The 26,477-nt window shown below is 41.1% G+C and overlaps 2 protein-coding genes across 2 annotated transcripts; one reads left to right on the plus strand and one right to left on the minus strand.

Annotated features, from left to right (window-relative positions):
- Positions 1-7,745: 7,745 nt before the first annotated feature.
- mis12 (MIS12 kinetochore complex component) lies at positions 7,746-10,439 on the minus strand. Its single transcript, XM_018666915.2, has 2 exons — positions 9,993-10,439; positions 7,746-9,304 (listed from the first exon to the last, which is right to left on the minus strand). Exons 1-2 carry the CDS (start codon positions 10,410-10,412, stop codon positions 9,035-9,037), a joined length of 690 nt encoding a protein of 229 aa, XP_018522431.1. The 5' UTR covers positions 10,413-10,439; the 3' UTR covers positions 7,746-9,034.
- Positions 10,440-12,705: 2,266 nt separating this feature from the next.
- On the plus strand, positions 12,706-20,835 carry ppm1g (protein phosphatase, Mg2+/Mn2+ dependent, 1G). The gene is made up of 14 exons (XM_018666914.2): positions 12,706-12,874; positions 13,175-13,313; positions 14,091-14,160; positions 14,455-14,540; positions 14,758-14,887; positions 15,152-15,263; positions 15,706-15,908; positions 16,218-16,399; positions 16,495-16,626; positions 17,075-17,177; positions 17,637-17,768; positions 17,879-18,008; positions 18,701-18,800; positions 19,088-20,835. Exons 2-14 carry the CDS (start codon positions 13,203-13,205, stop codon positions 19,307-19,309), a joined length of 1,713 nt encoding a protein of 570 aa, XP_018522430.1. The 5' UTR covers positions 12,706-12,874; positions 13,175-13,202; the 3' UTR covers positions 19,310-20,835.
- Positions 20,836-26,477: the final 5,642 nt, after the last annotated feature.

The following is a 26,477-nucleotide window of genomic DNA, read 5'->3' on the forward strand; positions in this document are numbered from 1 at the left end:
TATCTTACTTGTGCAATATCATGTTCAAGTGGCATGAAATGATGCTTGATCAAAGTCCCCGTTATTAAGTCCCGTTACCTTCAAAATTGTCTCACTGTAAACGTACATATAGTATATACAGAGACTGATTATGAATGACTGGCCTTTGAGACAAACACATGAGTTACAGAAGAGGACTGCTGACAAGGGGACTCTCAGCCAACGCACACTAATGACCCAGAGTCATAAGACTGTGTGTGTGTGTGTGTGTGTGTGTGTGTGTGTGTGTGTCTGTGTGTGTGTGTGTGTGTGATAGAGAAACTCCTGAGGAATGCTCTAAGTACTGTAGTAGAAGCTCTGAACAGGAAATGGATTCCCAGAGACAGGAAGTAACTTCGTGGAGAGAGGAAGTGTTTGCCAGCATCCGCCCTCTGTCTGCTGGACGGGGAAGGAAGGAGAGAGATGAGGGTTTGTGGGGGGGAGGGAGAGTGAAAGGTGGAGGGATAGGAATGAATTAGAGAGTTGTTTTAGGAAGAGGAGAAAGAGCAACAGAGTGTGTTAGTGGGTGTGAGGAAGATCCAGATGATGTCTGACCTGCCCTAAAAAAACAGCAGATTTCAGATGTTGTCCTCAGTGGGAGTGTTGTTTCTCCTGCTCCTGTTTTCTTTGGAAAAGAGCTGTCTGACCAGTGCATCATCATCCAGTGTCTTACAGCTGAATTATATTACAAAATGACACTGTCCTGGGGCAGTCGAGGTGGATTAGCATTAGAGCACCTGCCATAAACAAAACCTGAAACTCTTTGTCATCATGCATAATATATAAGCATAACACATACACAGTAGACCAAGCAGGAAACCCAGTGATGGACATTTTATGGCCAAAAGTGCAAGTGACCTGGGCAATCTATTTCTTCAGGAAAAAAAAAAAACAAAATAGAAAGAATTTGACCTTCTATTAAAGAAAATATCTCCAGATACTAAAAGGCAGTTATCATTTTTATCATCACTGTGGGGACAAGTCAGCATTCTGAAAATGAACTGTATGCCTGAGTTGAATTACAGTTCTTTAAGCATTTTGTAACATTTTTTGGGGACATGGAAAATGCTTAGGATTATACACAGTGTTCATTGATATATTAGACAATTACATGTTTCCAACTTTGTCAATTACATTCAGAGAAAACTTTTTTTGAATGAATGAATGAAGAGCTACATTTATCAACAGTAGTGGAATCAAGAGGAGGTTGATGGCAGGTGTATAAAGTGCACAGCTGTCACACCAAAAACCAGCACTGGCACCCACAGTCCCGTCTGTGGTTCAGGCAACAAAAGTACTTTGGTTAAGGTTATGAAAAGATTGTGTCTTTTGTTAAGTATAAGTAAACTTGCTGTGTTGCTTGTTTCTGTATTAAACCAAATCATGATCTTTCCCTGACCTCAACCAAATGCAGCAAGGGTTTAAACATATCCATGAAAAATCTGTGTAATAATGCTGTAACCACTGCACCTTTGGGGTTATTTAGCTGACTGTGAGCCAAGCCTTATAACCCAACATCGGTGACTGACCTCACTAACGCTCTGGTGGCTGAATGGGAGCATATCCCTGCAGCCAGATTTAGAAATCTTTTGGGAAGACTGAACTAGAAGAGGTGCAGTGGTTAAGCACTGTTGCCTCACACCAAGAAGGTTCTGGGTTTGAGCCCGGGGCTTTTCTGTGTGGAGTCTGCATGTTCTCCCTGTGCCTGTGTGGGTTCTCTCTGGGTACTCCAGCTTCCTCCCACAGTCCAAAGACATGCAGTTAGGTTAAGTGGTGACTCTAACTTGTCTAAAGTGTGAATGTGAGTGTGAATGGTTTATTTGTCTATATATGTTGGCCCTGCGGTGGACTTGCGATCCGTATAGGGTGTACCCCGCCTCTCGCCCAGTGACAGCTGGGATTAACGGAGGAGCAGTATAAATAATGAATGAATGAAACTAGAAGAGTAGAAGCAGCAGATTAATGTCCACAGGTTTTGAATGAGATGCTCAGAAATCACATATGGGTAAAATACTTGAGTGTCCCTATACGTTGTGTGTGTGTCTCATAGTTTTGCCTGTGTCACTACAGAGCAGATGTGAGAAGTTGTTTATGTCCAGTTCACTTCTTGCTCTCACGCTTCATGGTCAACTCTGTGTTGGGAGAGTAGTTTTTAATGTGTCGTCCCAGTGCTCCACACACTCTTAAAAACTCCCAGGAGAGAGATTGTTTGAGGTGAAAGGTCAGGGGTCAGCGCAGTGTGTGTGTGTGTGTGCCTGTATGTATGCCTGTTTTGGTAAGTAGCTGAGGAACTTTGTGTTTGCAGAGTTAAGAGCAGTAGCAACATACCACACACACACACACCATTACAGCTCCCCTGGACTCGTCTGTGGAGGCCTGTGGAGTTAAAACCAGAAAAACAAAAGACCAAGACTGGAACTCAAGTATTTAACTGTAAACAGCCAGCTAATACTGACACAGTCAGACAAACAGTCGGTGATGAAATTGTGAAAATAAACTAGAAACTGGGATGAAAACTACAAGAAATAAGACAAATGAAGAGAACTGAAGGTAAGCGGCTGTGTCAAGGCATGTTGTTGTGAAGAGGAAAGTTTAATGCAGTGTGTGTGTGTGTGGAGATAGCACTGGATGGACAGATGGCCCTTTGTGTCTCCTGACACCTGCCAGCTGCTGCTCTGCTCCTCTTCTCTTCTTTTCTTCTTCTCCTCTCACCTCATCTCTTTCCTTTTCTCTCTCCTCATCCTCTTGTCCTTCCCTGCTCTGTTCATGCTGCCTCTCCTGTCATTTTGCCCTCTACTCGTAGAGGATCAAACAGTTGAACTAGGAGGAAGGAGGTGCACTGACTGCCCAGTGTGCATTGTGAATACCACACTTTAAAACAGGTTGCAAAATGCACTTGCAATGCTTTAAATCTGAAATGTTAGAAACTGGCCTTTTTATGTTTTTTATGCCCTCAATTAGCTGGTGTTTTCAACCACCAAAATCAGGTTTTTCTTCCAAGCAGATGAACTTGAAAACGACGGCTGTTGATTCATTGTGGCGAGGAAAAGAGGCCGTACCAAAATGCTGAGGTTCGACGGTCAGTGTGATCACAGGCATTTGACCTGTTTTTGGACAATCTTGACTTGCTGGCACAGTTAGGTTTTTTTTTCCTGTTTGGTCTGTAAACAACCAACAATGTCACCAAAACAGCAGAAGGCTGTTTGTACAAAAGCTGTTGGCAGATGTATCATCCTGTACATGCCCAAGAGAAGAGTGTGTGCTCTCTGTGACTGGCAGGTCAGATTGGGAAAAAAATTCTCCAGCAAATGGATACATTTTACATCCAAAGCAATGCAGTGGCTTATTTAGAATAAACAGACTGGGTAGTTATAATAAGCAACAATGATCACAATAGCAAAGAGCAGAAACCAAAGAAACTAAAAGATTAGAAAACTTAAAAAAAAGGCAAAGACCAGCAATGATAGCAACAAAAGATTTCAAGGACACTACAGCAATAAATAATTTGTTTGCAAGTGGGAAAGTTGAGTTATTGATAATGATTTTAGATCACTTTGAGATCTTTACCACAGCACCTTCTTGTCTTATTTCTGGCAGCATAGATGCCACCAAAAACAACAACACACAATAACAGCACACACACTGCACACAGCATGTGCAGACAGAAGTATCAAATGAATTCATGAAAGGAACACAGGCAACGCTTTGAGTTATGAAGCAACATGGTCAGGCCAGTATTTATCTCGAGTTACACAAAGATGTGCTTTTGATTTCATGCTCTTATCACACCCTCAGAGGCAAATTCACACAAGAGTAACTCTGAATTTTTTTTTAAAAGGCCTTCAGACAGAAACCTAATGAGGGTTAACACTGGAAAAAATAAAAAATGTGAGTGACGCAGACCAATTTAGTATTTCAGAGATGGAAAACAAAGGACTTCTGGTGCCTGTTATTTGCTGTTTGTTTCACTGTTGGCTAAAACCGCTCAGAGCTGCTCACGGTGAAGACGTGTTCTTGCTTCCTACTTCATGACATCACAGTGACGCACAGCTGGAAGAAATGACCTAAATGGGAAAAGAGGGTCTGCTGCTGAGTGTTGGTTTCCCTGCTGGGTGACACGTGGGTTTAAAAAAGTCAGAGTGAATTCCAGCCTGAGAAAACAATCCTGTCTGTCTGCCTGACTGTCACTCTCACCTCCTCTCTCCTCTCAGTCTCTGTGTGGGACACTCAGCCAGTGAGGACAACCGGCTGGCTGACACTGGATGTATATCTGCTTAGGTGTGCATAGGTATCTGGGTTTGTGTGTGTGTGTGTGTGTGTCTCTCTTTGTGTGTGTGTGTGTGTGTGTGTGTGATCCTAAGAGGTCAGGGGTCAAGCTGTGGTTCACAGAGAGCTACGTTGTTCCCCTCCCTACAGGAAGGGAGGGCACTGTCCATATGCTGTCTTCACTCATACACACACACACACACACACACACACACATACAGATTCACATGCTCACACACTCTACAGATTGGTCACAAGTTCCAACAGGTACACACATGAGCTCACATAGCTACACACCCATACTTACACATACACACTCTATACACACACATTAACTGCAGATTAACTTCAGATCCACTCATTCTCACATACACAAATACACACTGTTTTACACAACAAAAACGTCAACACACATGCACAAACACACACAGTAGTTCACGCTATATCACCACTGCACTGTGTAAATCTGAAAATACAACTCTTCCACATATTTTGGTGAAGACAAGTAAAAAAACTGCTGGAAAGTGATGGTGAGAAGGCCTAACTATGTTTCAAGCTAACTGCAAGACAGTGTACAATTTCAAGTTGACCGCACTTTAGACGACATGGTGGCAACTGAGCAAACTACATCCACTGAGAAACGCTATGAGTTGCACTTAAAAGCTCTGGAAATAGCAAGTAAGTGGACCTTGAGTTAAGATTGAAGAAGTTTGTTTGAAGCATACTGAAGCCTTGAGCCTGATCAGGGCTGTGTTTCAGTAAAGTAAAGAAGACAACTCTCTGCTGCCCCCAGCTGAAAATTTTCTGGCTGTTTGTTTGTTTTTTTCTTTTAATTTCTGTGTGATAATTCAATGAAATTATCAGTTAAATGTTTCTGCTCTACACTGCTTGGTAAAGAAACAGCATTTTAGAGCGGCTATCAGATCACTATATGATCATTCTTTGTGCTCACTCAAATGAGAGAACTAGAAAAATATATGAATGAGAACAAGTCATGGGTTTAGATGATCAATGTAAAGACAGCGAGAGGAAAGAACTGGGGTTTAAGCAGATGTTGGCTGTGATGCAGTTTTGTTGTTTGCTGACCAAAATGAGATTCAGATATTCTCCTCTTGTTATGGTGTTTCACTGTGGAAAGACAAAACCAACCTATAAGATAATGTGATTACATAATGTGGATGCATGTCATTTTCACATGTAAATAACATTTTCAAATCAGCAGCTTAGTGTGGACGCAGCCTCGGTGCTAAAGCTTGAGAATCTGGCTGTAAAATGAAGTCACTTTGCTTCACGACCTTATGCCTTTATTTTGTCTCCCCTCCCCTCAAATACAAACACTTTTGCTTTTGAAACACGCTCACTGACAGTTGTTTGGCACTCTCTCCTTTGCTGATGAGACCCTTCTTTCCCTTCACATTACTTTGTTTTCTCTCTCTGCCAGCAGGCTCTAGACACACACTCGCAGTGTGTGCAGCCAGTGGCCAGCTGCATGCAGCTGTGTCTCCTCGCAGTGTTTGACCACATCTTTTATAGGTTTTCTCTCTCACACACACACATGCACACGCAGAGAAACCAGGGGGGGCAAAGACCTTCAGGGCAGCTGTATTCAGCCTGACACACACCTTGCTGGAGGAGGTTCTGAGCTGACAATGACAAGATGCAATGAGTCAAGGTGCCAAATATCCACAGTGTAGGCTGGAGAGTAACCTCCATGGTGTAACTGTGACTCCTGAACACATAATCCAAGACCACAGGTTATCATTTCCAGAGAAACAGGGGATACTCTACAGTGCTGGCTGTCAACAGAGAAAACATGGCGTAGCCTCTTCTTTTTTTTTTTTCTCATCACATCAGTTTATAGGCAGTCTACGAGATGTCTCACAGTGGCCAAACCATCAGTAAACAGGCCAAGTTTTAGAACAAAGTGATCCAACTGAATACATGTCAATGCTGGATGTATAGCATTTCCCCCAAACAACCTACTTCTGTCTTAGGGATATAGTCAATCACTTACTTATATGATCCCACAGCCTTCACTACACAGCAGGTCTTACAAATCACATCATGTTTGCTTTTATTTGTTTATTGTTTCATATTTCTCTAAGCTCTGTTCTCAATTTGTGGCAATGGTAAATGCGGATTGACACAACGTCATAACATAGAACAGGCTGTCTTCAGTACTCATCATTTTCAAGTCATCTAGGTAAATAAATAAATAAATAAAATAAAATAAAAAGCTTTGTCATTCAAACCACAGACTGGTGCTTTGGGATTTAATTTTTAAATTATATGGCCAAGTCAAAAGAAAAATAAGAAATATGATATCTTTGGCCCATTGGTCATACAAGAATGAATACAGTGTTTTCATCCTTTTAGCTGATTTTATACAGCAGGAAACAAAACACATTCTCCTTGAAAGTGAATTGGTCAGGATTTTTAAGCAAATGGTTTGTCAAGTGATGTCTTTTCTTGTTGTTACAAAAAGGAAAATTCAGTCACAGCCCGTCATTTATTTTTCCCGCTGAGGAGAAACTGGTCTAATTACCAAATTAAGACACAAACAAACAGAAACAATGACAGGTTCTCACACCTCTCCATCTGGACTGATCATTCTCAGGTCTATCACAACAGGCAGGTGGGACAGACACACACACACTCACGTTTGAGGAATGCTAAAACAAATGTTGACTGTTTACACTGGACCTGTTGTTGATGTTTATGTACTTTTTCTCAGTTTCAATTGTTGTTGTTGTGGCTGTAAATCTGACATCAGCAAGACCAATCACAGCTTAAGGCTCCAGCTACAGATGCTTAACACTTAACACTGCTTCAGGTTATGGATCACTGTTACCCACATGATTATGATCAGTGACCACATCATTCTTGCAGTTTTTGCCTTTGATTATATGTAATAATGATGCAGCTCTCCTTTAACTTGCCCAGAGTTCAGAGGCAGACACAGCACAGCGTCATTCAATTCCTTGCCATTAAAAATAATCCATCCTTTAAATTATTTTGACCAGCCTAACCCTGGGTCTGAGCCTTGTGTTTAAAAAAAATGCTTACCAGTAAAAAATTTTCAGCCACAAATAATTCCCTAAAAATTATTATTAAGTCTGGAGACGTTGCTTGGCAATTACTACTCCACCCTGTGATTCTGTTTCCCTGTAAGATTTGTGTAAAATATGTTGGGATGAAATTGTACAATGCATCATGTTACACAGGGCAGAATCATTTTATTTTAAAAACAGTAGTGCCCCTGGTGGACTAATCCATCTAGCTGAGAAAATCCAGACACTCAGATGCTTTTTTTTCCATTACTAGTAGGGAGAAAAAAACACGTTTAACAAATGAACACAGAAATATCAGTTTGTCACTCAAGTCAAATATAAATTGTCTTACTGTGACATTAAATGCTTATGACATGCAACTACTGCCCCCTACTGGTTACAAAGCACACATCAACTCAACTCAACTTTATTTATAGAGCACCTGGCATTCAAACACACAGCCCAAAGTGCTGCACATAGAAACAATAAAATGTTTTTAAAAAGAAATAATTACAAAAGTGAATAAAATAAATGAATGGGATACGAATAAATATGAAAACCAATGGTTAAAACTCAAAGACTCTAGAAGGGCTAGAGCATTACTCCTCAACTCAAATTAAAAGCTAGATTAAAAAGATCGGTCTTTAGTTTTCTGAGCTTGGCCATTCTAATATCCAGTGTTGCACATGGTCAGTTTTTCATGGCATACTTAATATGTAATGAGAAAGAACATAACGATAGCAATACTCCTTTAAAACAGTAAATAAAAATAATGAATTTTGAATATGTGTTATGTGTTGATGCATTTCAATTGTACCAAGGTTGTCCAGTGGAATAGCAACCAATTATTGATCTGTCATTTACTTTCCCAATTAACAATTATATAATAGTTTTGTCTATAGAATGTCAGTGATAGTCACCCACATCCTGAGCTGAGGTCTTCAAATATCTTGTTTTGTCCGACCGACAGTGTGAAACCCAAAGATATTCAGTTTACTATCAGGTATGACAAGGAAAAGCACTGAATACTCATTACATTAAAGGAGCTGTCATTTTTGCTGAAAACCTGACAGAAATGACCATTTGATTATCACAACAGTTGCACTTAACTAATCAGTTTGACTCATCATTGCAGCTCTAATTTCCAGTTTAGTTAATTGTCCATTTCTAGGCTAATTGTGCTGTATAAACAGATAATGCTATAGTGATATTCCTAATTTAATATAAAACCACAAACTAACAGTGCATGAAAATGAATGGTTTCATTTTAATATAATAATTAAAAAATAATTCCACAATATTTAGCAGCTATGGACACCAGATATTCAGATATTGATCATGAAGTGAACATACCAAGCTCGGATTTCAAATGTGGATGGAGTATTAACATGTAGAGAGCGCCCTCTGCTGTGAATTACTGTATCTTCAAATGGCTGGAGAGGGTGAATACAATATCGTGACAAAAAATGAAGTTAAGAATAAAGTATCTGTTATGAAAATGGAGCTGGGTTTTTGAGGCTGCATTACTGTAAATGTAGAGAGTTTCTATTATTGTGTCTACATAGTATGGGCCAGTAAAGAAGAGGGTAAGAGGAGGTGCATGAAGAATAAATCAGTTTAACTAACACAGAAATACATCCATCTGCTTTATTATTTACATCACAATGCTGCTGCAAAATTGAAACAAATCTGAGTTCAGTTCATTGAGGTACTTTGTTGTAGACCTCTCTAACAGCCTCCTGAAGTTTCCTTACCGACTCCATCACCAGTCGGAAACTTTCATGGAAATTGCCGTTACCGTCCTTCACCCAGGCTGCCTGCAGCTCTCTGACCCACGTAAGGATCCCGTCCAGCTGCTTCTGCACCTCCCTCTGCTCCTCCAGCTCAGCTTGCAGGGCTTGTCTGGCGCAAACTTCTGCTTCGTAGGCTCTGTGGAGGTCGGTCAGGGATGACTCCAGCTTCAGCACCTCCTGGATAGAGGAGGACCACAGTGAAATCACAGACAGATATATTACTTCAGTCCTGTTTCTATCTATTTGTCATATTTGAATTACCTAAAACACATCTTTGGCACATCGGTACTACATTGTCTTGTTTTACAGTAGAAAAATAACTCAGTCAGTGCCTCTGGACAATCTATGTAACAATGTCACAGCTTGTACATTACATAATACATATCTTTTGCCTTATTGCACAGATAGTTTTTCAGCTCACATACAGTGTATGCTTGCCAATACTTCTATGTAAAGTCGGTCAATATATGTTGCCAGTCTGTAATGCACATGTTAGTATGGACAGGTATGTAAAATACAAATATGTTTAGTACGTGATTATCTGAATGACAGAAAATTAGGACCAATTATAATTATTCAATCAGGAACTACTTTCATGATTGAATAATTGATATAGTAATTTTTGAAACAAAAATGCCAAATACTTGTTGTTACAGCCTCTCAAAATTTTCTCTCAAAAAGATTTGATGCATTTGTTTGTTGAAAAGAAGACCGGGTAAAATACCGGGTAGTTGCAGCCCTAACAGCAGCCACAACAGAAACTGTCCAAATACTTACAGACTGCACGGAACACTCTGTAAACACATGAATGAAACAGTGGCTTGTCAGACTGGATTGAACTACACTTTCCTTCTCCTCCACCCACCTGAAGGTCTTGGGGGTAGATGTTGTGAGACTGGTCCTCTGGCAGCAGGACATTTGGCGGCACGGTAAAGCAGTCGTTGACCAGCAGCGTCTCCATCCGCTCCGACAGCTGCTTGAACCGCTCTTCGAGGAACTGCTGCAGCTTCCGGCTACACTCCCGGGCCCGAGCCCGGAGCAGCTCCTCGGCCCCGTCCGTCTCGCCTTTACTGAGCTGCCGCACACACACCTTCTCCACCACGGGTAAAATGTCATTCAGGCAGTCCTGAAAGGCGCTGTAGACCCGTAACATGTAGGTCTGCGGGGTGAAGCCAAAAAATTGTGCCTCATACAGTTTTAAACTCGACGGACAGGGACTGTCCGCCTCTGAATCAACTTCTCCGCAGACATCCATCTCACTCTCTTCCCGGGTTTCCCGCGCCATGTTGAATCACTGACGTTCTTTTCCCTTCTTCCTCTTGTGATGTTTTAGTACATTTGTTAAATAACGAAGTGGCGCCATCAACTGGAATGGAGTCTAATTTCTTAGAATAAATACTGATAAATAAGTAATTAATAATACCGAAAAAATTAAGCTATTTACCATTACAGTACTTTAAGTCTCTCTATTGTTAACACTTAGTAAAATATTTATAACATCCTGTGTACACCCATACGCGGAGCCTGCTGTATAAACAATAATGACAATATAACATGCAAAAATGCTTATAAATGCTAACTAGGGGGACTAAAAGTGTTACCAGTAACATTTAACTTCTGAACATCTCTGCAAAACACCAACTAAATAATTGCTTAAGTTTATTTTCACTCTGAAACATGCTTTTCCAGACGTTATTTAGCAAAAAACAGGTGGGGGTCTTGACATGCAAATACCATAAAGAAAGCACATGTCAATCATTTGAACAGTCCAAAAGAATCAAACCCAAACAGTGCATTTCCATATCTTAACTCCAGAGGCTATGTTATTTTGCCTTGTAATATCATTCCATGGAGATTCTGCCTTATTGCCAAAATAAGTGTAATGAGTAATAAGTGAAATAAGTGTAATTATATACTACATGTCATTCCAGATGATGATGGCACTTGCTGGCTATGTTCAGAGGCATCAACTCAGACTGAATACTCTCAAGAGAGAGCAGTGTAGAGCTGATTTTCACCTTGGTGTGGAGTAACTTTTTTGCAAATGTAAAAATCATTCTTTTTTTAACTGCTTTGAGGAAACAAGGTTGGGAACCACTGATAGATATACATCAGCATGTACTGTATATTAGCATATATATAGCTTTTTCATAGCTATGATATCATCCAAACGTTAGAAATTAAATAGATGGTCTAAGCATCTTACCTTCTCTCAGTTCATTGCTACCCTGTTTGTGGCACAGAACCCATGTAATTCTAGTGAGAATAAAAAAAAGATCAAAAATACATACTGTCATTATCAATTAAGGCTCAGTGAATTTCTAAAACAGCTCAGCACTCTGTAACAGAAGTAAGTGGTGCATTTCTTTCAGTTAATGAGTGTTTAGACTCGCCACACTGGCATGGGGCATGTGGAATCAATCCAAAACTGCTGAGCCTTTGTTAATTATAATGAAGGAATGTGTCATCCAGTGGTGTCTGTCACTGAGACATTTTAAAGTTTGGATGTCTATGGCACAGACGAATAAGCTGTATCAGGCTTTGGCTGTGGCACTGTCGCCTCACAGCAAGAACGTTCCAGGTTTGAGGCCTGGTTCACCTGGGGCTTTTCTGTGTGGAGTTTGCATGTTCTCCCTGTGCCTGCATGGGTTCTCTCCAGCTTTCTCCCACCGTCCAAAGACATGCTGGTTAGGTCAACTGGTGACTCTAAATTGATCGTAGGTGTGAATGTGAATGTGAATGGTTGTTTGTCTATATGTGTTGGCCCTGTGATGGACTGGCGATCCGTACAGGGTGTACCCTGCCTCTCGCCCAATGACAGCTGGGATTGGTTCCAGCCCCCCATGACTCTTAATGGGAAGTGGTATAGATAATGGATGGATGGGGGCTTTGGCTGCACAGATAGATTAGTTCATTGTTGGTTTTGGTCATTTCACAGGATTTGTTGACAGTAAGTATTTATTATACTATACATGCTGCCAGAGGTGGAATGTCAGTCTACATGGAAAGTACACTTACTCGGATAGTGTACTGTACTACAGTTCTGTGGTACTTGTACTTTACTTGAGTATTTATGTTTTATGTTACTTTATACAGTGCCATAGAGGCCCCGAACAAACAATGACAGATTGTTATTTTATAAGACCTTCTTTCTGATATTGCTGCTGTCTGCTTGTTGGACTATTGTATGTTGCTGGATGTTTCTCTAGGATGTGTGTGTTATGTATGGTGTAAGCAATTCTGTAATTTTTCAGTGTGTTGAATGAGAAGCCAAAGACAAATTTCCACTCAGGTGGACAATAGAGTTATTTTTATCTTATATTTTTCCACTACACTTGAGAGGCAAATACCATATAATGATTAATTTGAATTATTTTAAGTACATTTTGATATTAAAACTTTTGTACTTCTACTTCAGAAAAACAGTTTTACTTGTAGAACAGTACTTCTACACTTACAATATCTGACCACCTCTGGCCTGGCTGGGGTTATTGTACGTGGTTTACAAAACGTTCCTTAGCTTATTTAAAAATGTTTGACATTATGACGTAAGACGTACGTCTCGGACACGCCCCCTCGCTGGGACGAAAGGGACATGCGCGGGCGCGCTCTCTTCCTGCTCAGCTGCTGCTTCTCTTCGCTCGGTCTGTGTTGGTAGCGGCTTCTGCTTCCACACGTGTAGTCCTTCCTATGTGAATTTCTTTCTTCGGGACCCGTTTATAAGCTCATCCTGCTTCATCACAATAGGTAAATTACCCGTCGGCGGCGTGTGTTTGATGTTTGTGCAACTGCGCAGCCGCTCGACTGGCGGGGGCAGAGGTTACAGCTGGAAGTTTAGCCGGGTTTGCCGCTGTTAGCTTGGTGATGTTAGCTAGCTGCTGATGCGTTTACTTTTTGTTGTGGTGTCGCTAACATTAGCTAGCTAGCAACCGTAACTAGCTAGGCTGGTTAACGGAGCCGATTGACGATAAAATGCTCTGGGTCCTTCGTGCGTCTCTTCGTGTGAAGTTGAAATGTGATGTTTCCACCGTGTCCTCCTCTCTCCAGGTGTAAAGCCATAAAAAAAACGACAACCATGGGAGCTTATCTGTCGCAGCCGAACACAACCAAGACCTCCTCCGATGGCGGCAATAGCAACGTGAGCTACGGCTTCTCTGCCATGCAGGGCTGGCGTGTTTCCATGGAGGTGAGTCGGAAAAAGAGGGACCGGATCAAAGATAACCATGTTGCCGCCCAATGTCCTGAGCGCAGCGTGGAGAAAATGTGTTTTCAGTTGTAAATGGCAGGATGGAGGGAAGGGTTTTCTCCGTATAGTTTTGCTTGCTTGATGCTGGTTGGTCTCTCATCAGAGTGCACGGAGAGTCTGTAACACTCCTAAACCAGCTTTCCCTCAGCATTAGCAGCAGTGACGGCTGAAATTCACAAGTTACATTGTAATAACTCTCACAGCATTTAGGAGCAGGTAATTGATGTCTGCTGTGTGACTCTTGCCTCGTCACTGGTGAAGAAAGTGCTTCACTACAGCTCACAGCATTTGAAGATGTCGTTTTGTTAAGTCACTTCTGATGAGAAAATCAGACAAATTGTCTAATTGTGTATGGGCCACCTGGATGAAATACATCAGCTATCAACAAAATAGCAATACAATTACTACCAAGTGCATGCATGTGGCTAATTCAGTCAAAAGACATGTAAGAACATGTGCACTGATAATAAGACAAGGTTTGTTAGCAGTTATAGAGCAGAAATGTTGCTTGACAAGTCATTACAAGAACTTTAAATGTACTTAAATGATAGTGATTCAAGATAATATGCAGGGGTCTCTATTTTTTCCTCCCACTCACTTTTCCTAAATGTCCTGTTAGATTTTTTTAAACAGAACATGGGTTCAGTTGTTATGCTATTGCACCAATTTGTGAATGTCTGTATTTTAATGTACATTTTTTTCTTTGTTGTGTGACAGGATGCCCACAATTGTATCCCAGAGTTTGACGAGGAGACCGCCATGTTTGCTGTGTATGATGGACATGGAGGTAACACATGCATACTGTTCAAAACAAATCCTCTATTAATAGAATTTTGCAGCGTGTCTTGTACCATTTACAGCATTTCCAGAAATAACTGTTTCTAATAAAACTAATGTTTGTTACCACAAACACCAGTCACAGACACAAACATACTCTCCTTTCTGATTTCTGAACACAGACATTAAAATGAAGTGTTTCTATGGGCTTCCCCCCTTTATTGTTTGTTTTACACACCTCTCTGATTACTATGTGTACACACACCTATCCTGAGAATTTATATGACCTTCTGTTCCCATTTAGGCGAAGAGGTGGCTCTGTACTGTTCAAAGTACCTTCCTGACATCATCAAGGAGCAGAAGACCTACAAAGACGGCAAACTGCAAAAGGTGAGATGCTGTAGAAGCCACAGTCTGACCTACTCATTTTAAGTTTGACAGAGCAGAAATCTTAATGACCAGAGGTGTGCTGCTCTACTCTGTCACAATCACAGTTCTGATGCATTCAGAACCCTCTCTGAACAGACCTCGAACAGGAATCTTATTAATCTTAAAACCCGGTGTTACACTGTGTCCCTTGACACATCTTTTTGCATGTTGTTTCCAGGCACTAGAGGATGCCTTCTTGGCCATCGACAGCAGAATGACCAACGAAGAAGTCATCAAGGAACTAGTCCAGATCGCTGGACGACCCACTGAGGAGCCTCCTGCTGAAAAGGTGGCAGAGGAGGATGATTGTGAGTACATCCTTAATAACATTTATGTAGCACTGTTTAGTGTGGATGTCAGTTGTAAGGAACATAATCGGGTACATCTAGCAAAAATTATGAAAAAACAAATAATGACCATGAAGAAAATAATATAAAAACAATTAAAATAAGAATATAATAAGGAACTGTCATGCTGAAGTGTGTTTGTGCACAGCACGGGTGGATTAAAACAGTGATGTCAAATCCAGTTGACAACATCTGAGTTAGTCTGTGTTTCTTCTCTTTTTTCAGTGGACACAGAAGAGGCAGCTTTGCTCCATGAGGAGGCTACAATGACCATAGAGGAGCTGCTGGTACGCTACGGCCAGAACCGCAACGCTGTCAAACATGCTGCTGCCCTCAGGTAGTCCAGCAAACTTTTATCTGATACTTTCACACAGCTACTAACACTTTATCGGAGTTAAGTGGTTGAGTACATTGCAGAACAGTGCATTTTCAGTGATGACCTGATGCAAGTCCAACCAATAAAGTAATTACAAAATTGTTCTGCACATAAAATTGATCCCCTCATTGTTTAACATCCTGTTGCAACAGGAATCGTATGAGATCAAGGAAGTAACAACAGTACCTTTTTAACATATTTTTTAAAGTTGTTTTTTATTTGTGTGTAATCTGTATTTTTAAATTTAGTGAAAATCATCCATATCTATTACATCAGATACCTATGTCTTGGCTGTTGTAACTCAATGAGTCCAGCATTTTCTTGATAGTGTAATGCAACAGCAGTTAAAAATGTAAGCCTCTGGTTGATCCCTCATTATGTCCTCTTTGTTTTTTATTCTTAGTGCTGCTGCTAAGAAGGCGTCCTGCCCGCACCCTGAGTCCTCGGGAGACAAAGGGGAGAGTGGGGAAGGACAGAAGAAAGAGGGACTGAACGGAGAGGTGGAGGAGGAGAGCAATGGGAAGATGAAGGAAGGTGAAGGAGCGGCATGCGGGTCTAAGCTGCGAGCCTGTCGGAGATCAGGAGGAGGTGAAGGCAGTGGTGCAGGTACAGAGCAAAGAATATTTTTCTCTGTCAAAAGATGACATTAGATGAAAAAACATGTTAATGTAGTTAAAAATCAGCTCAAACATTGAGTAGAAGCAAATTGAATATATGACATTGGGAAAAAATGGTCTGCCTGCTAATGAGCTTTAGAAAAGAGTCTTAAAGTGCACAGAAGTGGCTTCACAAAAGTTATATGAAAATTTAAGTCTGAGTCCTTATACATCTTCTCCTTCACACTCTTCCCCACTTATTTTCGCTCCCTATTCCTTTTGTCTAACACCTCGTGTTGCCCTCATTTTTCCTCGACAGTGGCTGACTGTGGAGGGTCAGGAAGCTCCAATGGGGAAGAGAAGGCAGGTAAGGCAGAAGGAGATGCAGGTCCTTCCTGTTCTTCCTTGTCCTCCAAGGCTGCAGGAGATTCAAAGTCCAGGTTCTTTGATGACAGCGAGGAGTCTGAGGAGGGGGAGGAGGAGGAGGGCAGCGATGAAGAGGTGAGAGCAGGAGACCAAAATAGATTTCTGTTTGGCTGTGAAATCTCACTCATAATAACCGTTGTTGTTGTTACTGTTTTTTTTTTTTTAATTAGGATGGCAGTGAAGAGGAAGAAGGTGACAGCAGTGAGATGGAAGAAGAGGAGGATACAGAGGAGGGAGAGGAAGACTCTGAGGATGAAGACGAGGAGGAAATGTGTCTGCCTGGAATGGATGGCAAGGAGGAGGTGTGTATAAGGGAAACTTGCAACTGACAAATCAGCAGTATATCGGTATTTAACAAGTCTTATAAAATGACAAAGTGTTGTTATATGTAAATGTTCAGTAGTCGAATTGGAACCATGCAACTCTCTCACAGTGGTTCTAAAAGAAATGACTAAAATTTTTTCTTGACACAAAATTGGCCATGTGAGCATTCATTGTTTGTTTTAGCCATTTAAAGAACACAGCTGTAATTTCACGCTATGAAACAGACTTACAGCCTGCAATAAATTGGACGGCCACACTGCTACAGATGCCAAATTCAATGATTTGTGAAGACATTGTAAATGGAAGAGGTTTTGGAGGCTGCCTTAAATTTTTTTCCCTGCTTAAAAAATGCCTGAAAGCTTTTATTTGTTTTACATGTCGGTGGAAGATGTCATGGAATTATAACAGTGTGTCACATGTTCACAGCCTGGCTCAGACAGCGGCACCACAGCTGTCGTGGCTCTGATCCGAGGGAAGCAGCTGATCGTGGCCAATGCTGGAGACTCTCGCTGTGTGGTGTCTGAACGTGGTAAGTCAGAACCAGTTGTTTACCAATTTACCCTTCAGGTACATGTTTGTTACTGTAAAATGTATTTTGATTAAACAGAGGAACTTCAGCCTGGTGTCTGTTAAGCCTCATTGCTGATGAGAATCATTGTTTTGTGTTTGTTCTGTATCTAAGCATGAGTATAGATATATTCTCAGTAGGAACTCAAAAACTTGAATGCTTAAAGTCTGCTTAAGTGTTGACCTTCTTTAGTCCAAGAGAATATAAAGTAGATATTCTTTTTCTGATTTAGTAGATTTTTTTCTAAAGGCCTAATTTTTTCCTCCATAATCAGGTGATATAGTCATGTTACTGGACAACAGCCAATCAAAGTATTTGGCTATCATATAGCTGCCCTTGAAATGTGTAGTGCACAGGCAGATCTTTTAGTGAAAGGCTTTGTCTTGTATGAAATGTAATCGTGCCCTTCCTCCATTATAGGCAAAGCTGTCGATATGTCATATGATCACAAGCCAGAGGACGAGGTGGAACTAGCTCGCATCAAAAATGCTGGAGGGAAGGTGACCATGGATGGACGGGTCAACGGTGGACTGAACCTCTCCAGAGCTATTGGTATGGCTGAGTTTGTGCGTGACTTCTAAACTAGTCTTGTGAGGAGCATCAGAATCAAACTCAAGTAGCCAGAGCCAGTCTTTTAACATTTGCTGCACTCGGGCTTTCAGGTGACCACTTCTATAAGAGGAACAAGGCTCTGCCCCCAGAGGAACAAATGATTTCTGCAATGCCTGACGTCAAAGTTCTGACACTTAATGAGGACCATGAATTCATGGTCATTGCCTGCGATGGCATCTGGTGAGTCATGATGAATCATGAACAATGAATTTTGTGTCAGACAAATGTGTACGGCTGTAAACTTTACAACTAAATCTTGTCTTTAAATGACTGAACCACAAACTTGAATAATTGAGTTGAATAAAACCTTCCTGACTAAAGGTACTAAAAGGTCAGAGCAACACCGGACAGAGCAATTTACTTCTGATGTCTGCCCTGATACTCTCAGCTACCTGCTGAGAGCTGCATGCCTGTCACAGGAGCGCTCACAGCTAAAGCTGAAACTACCGGTGTTATGACGAGTTAAAACCAGCTGATTGTGTCAGCAGCCAAGCAGGAAAGACATTCCATGGTGCAGTAGGATTTCATAACTGAGCTATGACCAAGACACCAACTTTGTCTGCAGTGTTTACTTCAGATCATTGTACTGGGCATCCAAAACTGAGTCGACTGATGAAGTACTTGAAGAGGTTCATTAGGCTGAACTTCTTGTTGTCAGAGTCTGGCTTTACCAAAACTGGAAGTGCTGTTCTATCATCTCTTCCCTGCCCATATGGCAATGTGTAAAGCTGATAAATGAGCTTAAGTGTTGATCTCAGAAAGTCATTAAGATCAATGAAACCACTTTTGTAGCTGACTATTGAAACTTTGCCTTCTGTTTTTCCCTTTTAATTTGTCATTAACCCTCTCTGTGTGTCTGTGTGTGTGTGCAGGAATGTGTTAAGCAGTCAGGAGGTGGTGGACTTCATCAGTGAGAGGAACAAACCAGACCAGAGTGGCAAAGTCAGACCTCTCTCATCTATAGTGGAGGAGGTTAGAGACACTTACCATTATGATCACTTGTACATTAATCAGTAGGAGAGGGTTTCTATAACTGGATCCAGAGCCCAAGAATCAAAATAGATGTCAGACATGAAAACAAATGGACTTTACTTTCTGAAGTTTTCCTCAGTCTATAAAATACATATCTTAAATGTGATGACTTTTAGATTTTACATAAAAGTATTCTATTTGTCACATAGTTTTAGTTAGTTGTTGACTCCCAAACATTGTCCATAATTTGCATCTTTGATTTCAAATCCCATGCGTCCTCTCAACAGCTGGTGGACCACTGTTTGGCCCCCGACACATCTGGAGACGGGACAGGATGCGACAACATGACCTGCATCCTCATCACCTTCCGGCCACACCCGTCCCCCGCTCACTCAGACGACACAAAGAAGAGGAAGCACCAGGAGGAGGAGGAGGCTAAGGAGGAGGGGGCAGAAGGGACAGAGCTGGAGGAGAATGGAAACGACAGCAAAAAGGCTAAAAGTGACTAAAGGAAAAGAGAAACTGTCCCAGGGGGAGCAGCTGGTCCCAGACTACCCCAGATACACCAGAGACACATTCTGTTCAAAATTAAATCCTTACCTCACAGATATCAATTCACCCTAAGACAGAAATTATGCTCATATGCTCAAAGATCAGCTGAACTAAGATCATCAGTATAGTTTTTGTCTTGTGTTTCAGTTGAATTCTCACTCACAGCCCCCCTCCCCCTCTCCAGTTGATTCTTTTGTTTAGCCTTGTTGGAAAGAAGCTGGACACACTTTAACTTCTTAAATTCAGAAGAGGCAGACTCGCCACTCAGCGGGCATGCTGAATAGCACATCACTTTCCATTTATTTGTAACTTTCTAACTTGGCATCGCGTAAAGGTAACATTAGGAAAAACTGATTGAATGAGAAGATATTCCTGTCCTTTGTAGCCCAAATTGAAGCATCGGGATGCCATGAGACTGCGAATGCTAGTCTAGTGTTGCACTGAATGTGTTGGTTCCCCGTTTTCAGGCTCCTCTCCGATGTTGATATCTCACCCTGAGTTTGTTCAGAGGCAGTTTGTGTGAGCCAGTGTTTGACTCCATTTCTCACAGAGAGGAACTGAAGGATGTCGGGGTGCTAGTCCAGTTGCTATACTTTGCCATTTATATTTTTTCCCATTAGCACCCATTGAGACGTAAGGATTTTTTCTTTTCCTTCTTTCTTTTCAGTCTTGCTGGTCACATGACACCCCAATACATCACCATTATCCTGCCTTTCTTTTTGATTCCTGCTTTGTGTCTTGTCTTGATCAAAATCTGTAAATTTCCAGACAGCGAAAAGATGCCAGGGTTTTGGGAATGAGTGTACCTTTCATCTGTTAGAGATGATGGCAGGGAAATGGAGGCAAGCCCAACGTGTCTCTGCGTGTCCAACCAGAGAAACGTGTTGATTGAAGCCCTGGACTGGCCCTTCACTCACAGCTCGTCTCCAGGACTCTACCTTCCTTCATGCCATTTACTCTCTCTGTCTGTCCCCCCGTTTCCACTGTAAAACCTTTTTAAGATTATCTCTTGAACATGAATTTTATTTAAGTATTTCCACTCAAAAGTTGATATTTTTCATTTTTGATGAATCAGTCCTCTGGCAGTTTTTTTAATAATGAAAAAAATCCTTTTTGTGAGCACACTCTGAAAACGCCCTGAAAACGCTGGACTGTGGAGAGGATGCACAAGGTTATTTTTTTGAGTGGAAATACAATTTGAAGTTCAGAGCACGAAGACAGTGTAACTGTTTAGAAGTTTTTTTTTCTTTATTTGCAGAAGCCTCATTTAAAAACCATGTTGTGTGACTGTAAGTTTGTTTCTAGTGTACTATCTTGTCACCATGCCCTTTTTTCTGTACATAGTTTTTTCAATACTTGTAATTGAAGAAAAAGAAAATGCTTTTTCTTTGTAATTGTGAGTCAATGTGACATTTTTGGTGCATACTCTTTTGACACCAGTATGTAAGTACATACAAATACATTTTTTTAAATAATGAGACAACTGTATTCCTGTGTGATTCTTTAAGAACAACCAGTGCCATGTCCGTTTTTATGCACAGAGGTCTTTTGTTGTGAAATTGTGTTCATGGATATGTGTGACATTTTTCAGGAAGTTAAAATGCAGGAACTTAAAAAAAAACATGATAAAGTAGTTTAGATGCTACATGAGATGAATGAAATGGATACTTGTATACACAACACAAGCAGCGAACACATTTTTTCAGTTGTTACCTTCATAGTGTCACGTACCAGAGTTGCCACATCATGTTAGTGATGTTTAAGAAAGCTGCTAACTACTGTTAATGTCATCTCACTTCTTAAAGCTGTAATATATAACAAAGCAAAGTTTGACTTGAGATTTCTGCAGCAGCGACTAAGGATGGTGATGTTCATCTGTCAAACACAAGACATCTCAGCTAATACTGAACTGCTCCAAATACCCTGTACCAGCCAGAGTGACTGAAAATGTATTAGTAAACTTGTGTTCCCTTGAGGATAAAGTCATTGCATTACAAGTCAACTTTGCTTGTATGATGACCATATGAAATGGAAAGGGTAATTCTTGTACAAGCAAGACCACACACAGAGTCTATATTCAGTGTCAGTGAGAGTATTGATTAAAGGCTTGGAGAAATAAAGAAAGCAGGAAGCACTGAAAAACACGAGACAGTTAACCATGGCCTACATATGAATTTGAAGAACCAGTCAGGGAGGTTGGCTCATTTAAAGGTTGGTCAGGGTTTAGGTTTTTTATTCACAAGTGTGTATTAGGGTGTGAGCAGGTAGAAGCTCTAGGTAGCTGAGATTCAGTTAAAATAGTGTACACTGCTTTCATTTACTCAGGCAAATATGACCTCTGCTTAGGCCAAAGTTGGGTGGAGTTATACTGGGAAATAAAAGCACTCACCAGACTTTATTAGTCTATGTAATGTAGTAAATTTGCCCAAATGGGTGCATCAAAGCTAACAGGAGAGTGAGGGAGATGTAGATCAATACATGCACATGCATTTTTAAATTACACAACCATCCATCCAGTAGTCTTTAAAACATTTCACTCAAAGCCTCAAATGTGAACCTCATGGTGGCGCTCTGCTACACACTTTCTATATGTTGTCAGCTGGGATAGGCTCCAGCTCCCCCTGCTACCCTTAAAGGAAAAGTGGTATAGATAATGGATGGATGGTTGAATAGTGTCTTGCCTACAAAGCTGTTCAGACAAACTCTGTTGATGTATGACAGCTTCCTGCAGATGGCAGCAAAGACATGTGACGTGGTTACACTGTTGCTTTGGTACAGGATATTATAAAGCAGAGAGATGTGACTGTGCCATGAAAGGAAAAATCAAGAGGGTTTCATCCCAACCAGAGAGGACAGCTGCTGATCTCACTCACTCACACACACCTTTAACCAGGCAGGACAAACCAGCCAGTGCAGTCACCTCCTGTTGTCTTTGAGTCCAACGTGATAGAAAAAGATCTCCGCACACTTAGATCCATTTCACTTTATTTGTAGAGCTTTTGGTCTGACAGACCTTCATCAGCGCATACACCAGTCTTTGATCTAATGAAAGCTGTTTGCCGTCTGTGGCACATAATCACAGTCCATCTCATGAGAACGCAGTGTTAAACTTGAAAATCTCAGTGGAAACAACAAAAGCAAAAGAAGACAGACTTTATTTCCCATCAGCCTCAGGGGCCTCTCTGTCCTGCCCTGCCATTGGCTGCTGCTCTACAGCCCTGTGGTGATTGCTCTGCTCCCTGAGGATCACTGCTGCTGCAGGAACAATAGAAAGCGAGAGAGGAAACACACACTGTCCTTGGAATCTAAAAATGTCATCACACACACACACCAGGATACACACATTCTCTCCCTGTCTTTAACCGGCAGGATGTTTTTTTGTTCTCGTAGAGTAGATTAGCGGTTTCAGTGGTGTGTATGTCTGTGTGTGTGTGTGTGTGTGTGCGTCTGTGTGTGTCTGTGTGTGTGTGTGTGTGTGTGTGTGTGTGTGTGAGGATACAGTGAGCGCATGCAAAGTATGTTAGTCTGGGTGTTTGTTCTCGTGCTAACAGAGACAGAATTACAGGCCAAAACACACTTTGTAGGTGTGAGAATGTGACTGTTTTGTCCTCGGATTTCTAATGAATATGATTAAAAGTACTCTGCTCTGTTTTCCATCAGATTACTGTCCCAGAAACAAGAAGTACATCTCCCTCCTCTCTAGCTACAGCTGCACTGCCTGTTCAGCTACCCCTAAAAAACACTTATTACCTATGATGTCCTGATTTCTAAATGGTTTTTATGGAAGACATACTGGCATAGGCCATTTCTCAAATACTGAGGCCACTGTAAGAAGCTTGTTCCACTGCAGTAACTATAAAAAATGTTTCTGAAAGGCCACTACTATGGAGCTCAATGGCAGCCTTGTCCAGCTGTGTGTGTTGGGGGAGTTGCTTCTGTCTCCAGACTCTTAAACTTGACTGATGGCTGTGGAAGAGAACCACAGGAGTCCAACTAGACCTGCAATTGTACATATAGAATCGTGTGTGTGTGTGTGTGTGCCGTCTAGCCAACAGGTCTTATATAGAAACCTAGACCACAATAGCAGGTTGTAGTTAGACACTGTAAGCATTCATCAAGACTCCCTCAGTCTTTTTCGATCATCTGGCTCTCGCTCCTAAAACTGCACTGGCCCTGTTGCCCTCATATTGCTGAGAGTTCACACACACAGACACACACACAAACACTCCAGTGGTGAGGAAGGCAAAAATAGTTTGCTATAAGGTCTATTTCAGACCAAAACACCTCTAATGTGCATTCCTCTAACTAGTGTTATTGTAATAAAAGGCTCAGTAGTAAAAGTAGGTTTTAGTAAGTTGTTGTAGTAATTAGCATTCTCCCTGAGATTGCTGTTTAAAGTGTAATGGTTCATTCTGTTCTTATTTTGATATTTATTGTTGCTTTGTTAGATTTCCAAGAGTAGAGAGATGACAAAGAAGAAGAGGAGGATCGGTTTGCGACAGAGGTCACAGCTGGATGCAAACTGGGGGATGTTGTAGTTCTTAGCCTTAAGCTTCAGAGGAGAGAGGACCGGACAAAATGTTCTCACTTTCCAAAAACATCCTCACTCTCACCCTGACTACACTAAAACTGGTCCTTACTAAGATGGAGGTATAAGAGCACACACACACACACACACACACACACACATCTCCTGTAATCAGCGTGACCCTTCAGCCCTGTATCTGGCACAGGGGCACTCACACACACACACACACACACACACACACACACACACACACACACACACACACACACACAGAGGATGTGTCTGGAACTGACATGCTGGTACATCCTGCCAGCAACAGAACAGCTGACTGTGACATCTTTGTATTTCCACTATGCATGTGTGTGTGTGTGTGTGTGTGTGTGTGTGTGTGTGTGTGTGTGTGTGTGTGTGTGTGTGTGTGTATGCAATTCATCAGCATCAGACTAAGTACACTGGATAAACCAACAGTTGTAGAAAAACAGGAAAACTCCCCACATCCTTTTTTATTTTCCTCTTTTCCTTGTCACCTCTCTTCTACCCTTCTTCCCATTTTTCTTCTCCACCCACAATCACTTCCCTCCACTCCACTTCCTCTCTTCTTCTGTCCTCTCTGTCTTCTGATCTGTCCTTTATATCTCCATCCTTTCTGATCACTCTTCCACGTCTCAGTCTCCCATCTCCTGTTTTTACTTTCCATCTTAATTGACTGATATGAAAACGTGTCGCACAGCTCTTCTCCAGTACACCAGGCTTTATTCACCTGATGTTTTCACCTATCCTGGATGATTGTGGTGTTTTGTCTATGTGGTACTCATAGTGATGTATCGATCACATGACAGATCAATACATTGTATAAAAGGAAACGGGACACAGCCTCAGACACCACCCTGATGGAGTGAGAAATGAGAAACTGAGGCATCACATTCACAACATGAAAAACAAGTTTTTATACAAGAGTTTCAGACAGCAACATCCAAAGAGGAGCCAAATCACAATGTCAGTAATTACTAAAAACATTGGTGTGCAACTAGGGTTGCAAAATTCTGGGAATTTTCAGAATTGGAAACTTTCCATGGGAATTAATAGGAATAAACTGGATAATAGGAATAAATCACAGGGAACTTAAATGTAGTTGACAAAAAAACATCTTGCAGTATAATGTTGGTTAAAACAACCAGGTTGTAAATTCAGAATCCTGCTCACTACAGCCACACTACTGCATCTGAGCCCACAAACTAAATCCAATCAGGTAAAGTTTGCTGATATTACTGAGGTAAATATATTTGATATGTGGTAAGAAAGTTAACAAGGAAAAAATAAATCAAAATGTGTTTATACAGTAGCTACGTAACTGGTAAATCAGAGATGCTAAGTTACCTAGCACCATTGACAGTTTGAGTCTGGTTCTGTTCCAGGTTTTTCCTCTCCACTGTTTCCTAGTGCTGCTCATGGTGGGAATTGTTGAGTCTCTCTTTATAGATATTATAATATAAAGAGTACGGTCTAGACCTGTATGTACAGTGCCTAGATATAACCTCTGTTGTGATTTGGTACTATATAAATATAAATGGACTTGACTTGAATTCAAGAGGCTTGCTATCATGATGCTAGCTCAACTGTGATACTGTTTCTTCTTCAGTTTTCTGTCTGTACAGACTGTAGGTTATAGTTTGATTTAGCAGCTGATTGAGGAGAGTTCATCTATTCATCTAACCTGTTTCAAATTCATTTATTCAGCATCAATTATAAAATATTTTGCAAGTTTACAACTTGGAACTGTGCATCCGTGAGCACAAAACCTGTAGGTGCAAAAATGTGCTAAATATAAACAAGGTCAACAACATCAGGGTTCATCAGGGCAGCACATTCCAAGACCTGAAACACACACACAAACCTCATCATTCACAAACACACCTGAGCACACACAGACACACACACCAGCGTGCATGCAGGAACTAACACAGGCATATCAAGACATCAGTGTGTACAGTAGGAAAACACACACACACACACACAGACACACACAGGGTGCGGTCAGAGATAAGAGAGAAGTGGAAACCAGCAGCTGTCTGATCAGCGGACATACTGCTGCTCTGACATCACCCAACATTTCTCCACTTTCCTGTTCTGTCATTTTTCCTCAGCCACATATTCACCTCCTCTCTCACCCTCCCCCAACAAAGTTTCTGTGTTTATTCAACATATTTGCCTTTTTCCCCACAAAAATGTATTTTATCTCTCTTCTCTTCTGTTTTCTCTGTTTCTTCTTTATCTTCTTTTTCTTTGTCTTTCTCTTCAAATAAGTTTCTTTATTGTCAACTAACCAGCCGTATAGCACTACTAACCAAGTGTTGACACGTTGTTTTAAGTTGTGTTGCTTAAGTAATCTTTGGTTTTAAAAGGTCAAAGCACAGGACGTTGGATCTTAAAGTGACAGTCCTAGACATTTAGTTTAGTGTTGTTGTAAATCACAGAGGACAGAGTCTCTGGCCAGCATGAACAGCTACAATGGATAAGAACAGTGACAAGTTTTTTGTCTCTCATAGGTGAGGCTTGGGATGGCAGCAGTGTATATAACTATATAAAGTTTTTGGAAA

Source organism: Lates calcarifer, linkage group LG2, assembly GCF_001640805.2.
Source record: "Lates calcarifer isolate ASB-BC8 linkage group LG2, TLL_Latcal_v3, whole genome shotgun sequence".
Lineage (NCBI taxonomy): Eukaryota > Metazoa > Chordata > Actinopteri > Centropomidae > Lates > Lates calcarifer.

What these genes read in the sequence shown, in the direction of transcription:
- ppm1g (XM_018666914.2), top strand. Translation starts at nt 13,203, where the DNA reads ATGGGAGCTTATCTGTCGCAGCCGAACACAACCAAGACCTCCTCCGAT. An exon ending in GGTGGCAGAGGAGGATGATT is followed by an intron (nt 14,888 to 15,151) that starts GTGAGTACATCC and finishes CTCTTTTTTCAG; the next exon opens with TGGACACAGAAGAGGCAGCT. An exon ending in TCTCATCTATAGTGGAGGAG is followed by an intron (nt 18,801 to 19,087) that starts GTTAGAGACACT and finishes TCCTCTCAACAG; the next exon opens with CTGGTGGACCACTGTTTGGC.
- mis12 (XM_018666915.2), bottom strand. Translation starts at nt 10,412, where the DNA reads ATGGCGCGGGAAACCCGGGAAGAGAGTGAGATGGATGTCTGCGGAGAA. An exon ending in TCTACCCCCAAGACCTTCAG is followed by an intron (nt 9,305 to 9,992) that starts GTGGGTGGAGGA and finishes TCCTCTATCCAG; the next exon opens with GAGGTGCTGAAGCTGGAGTC.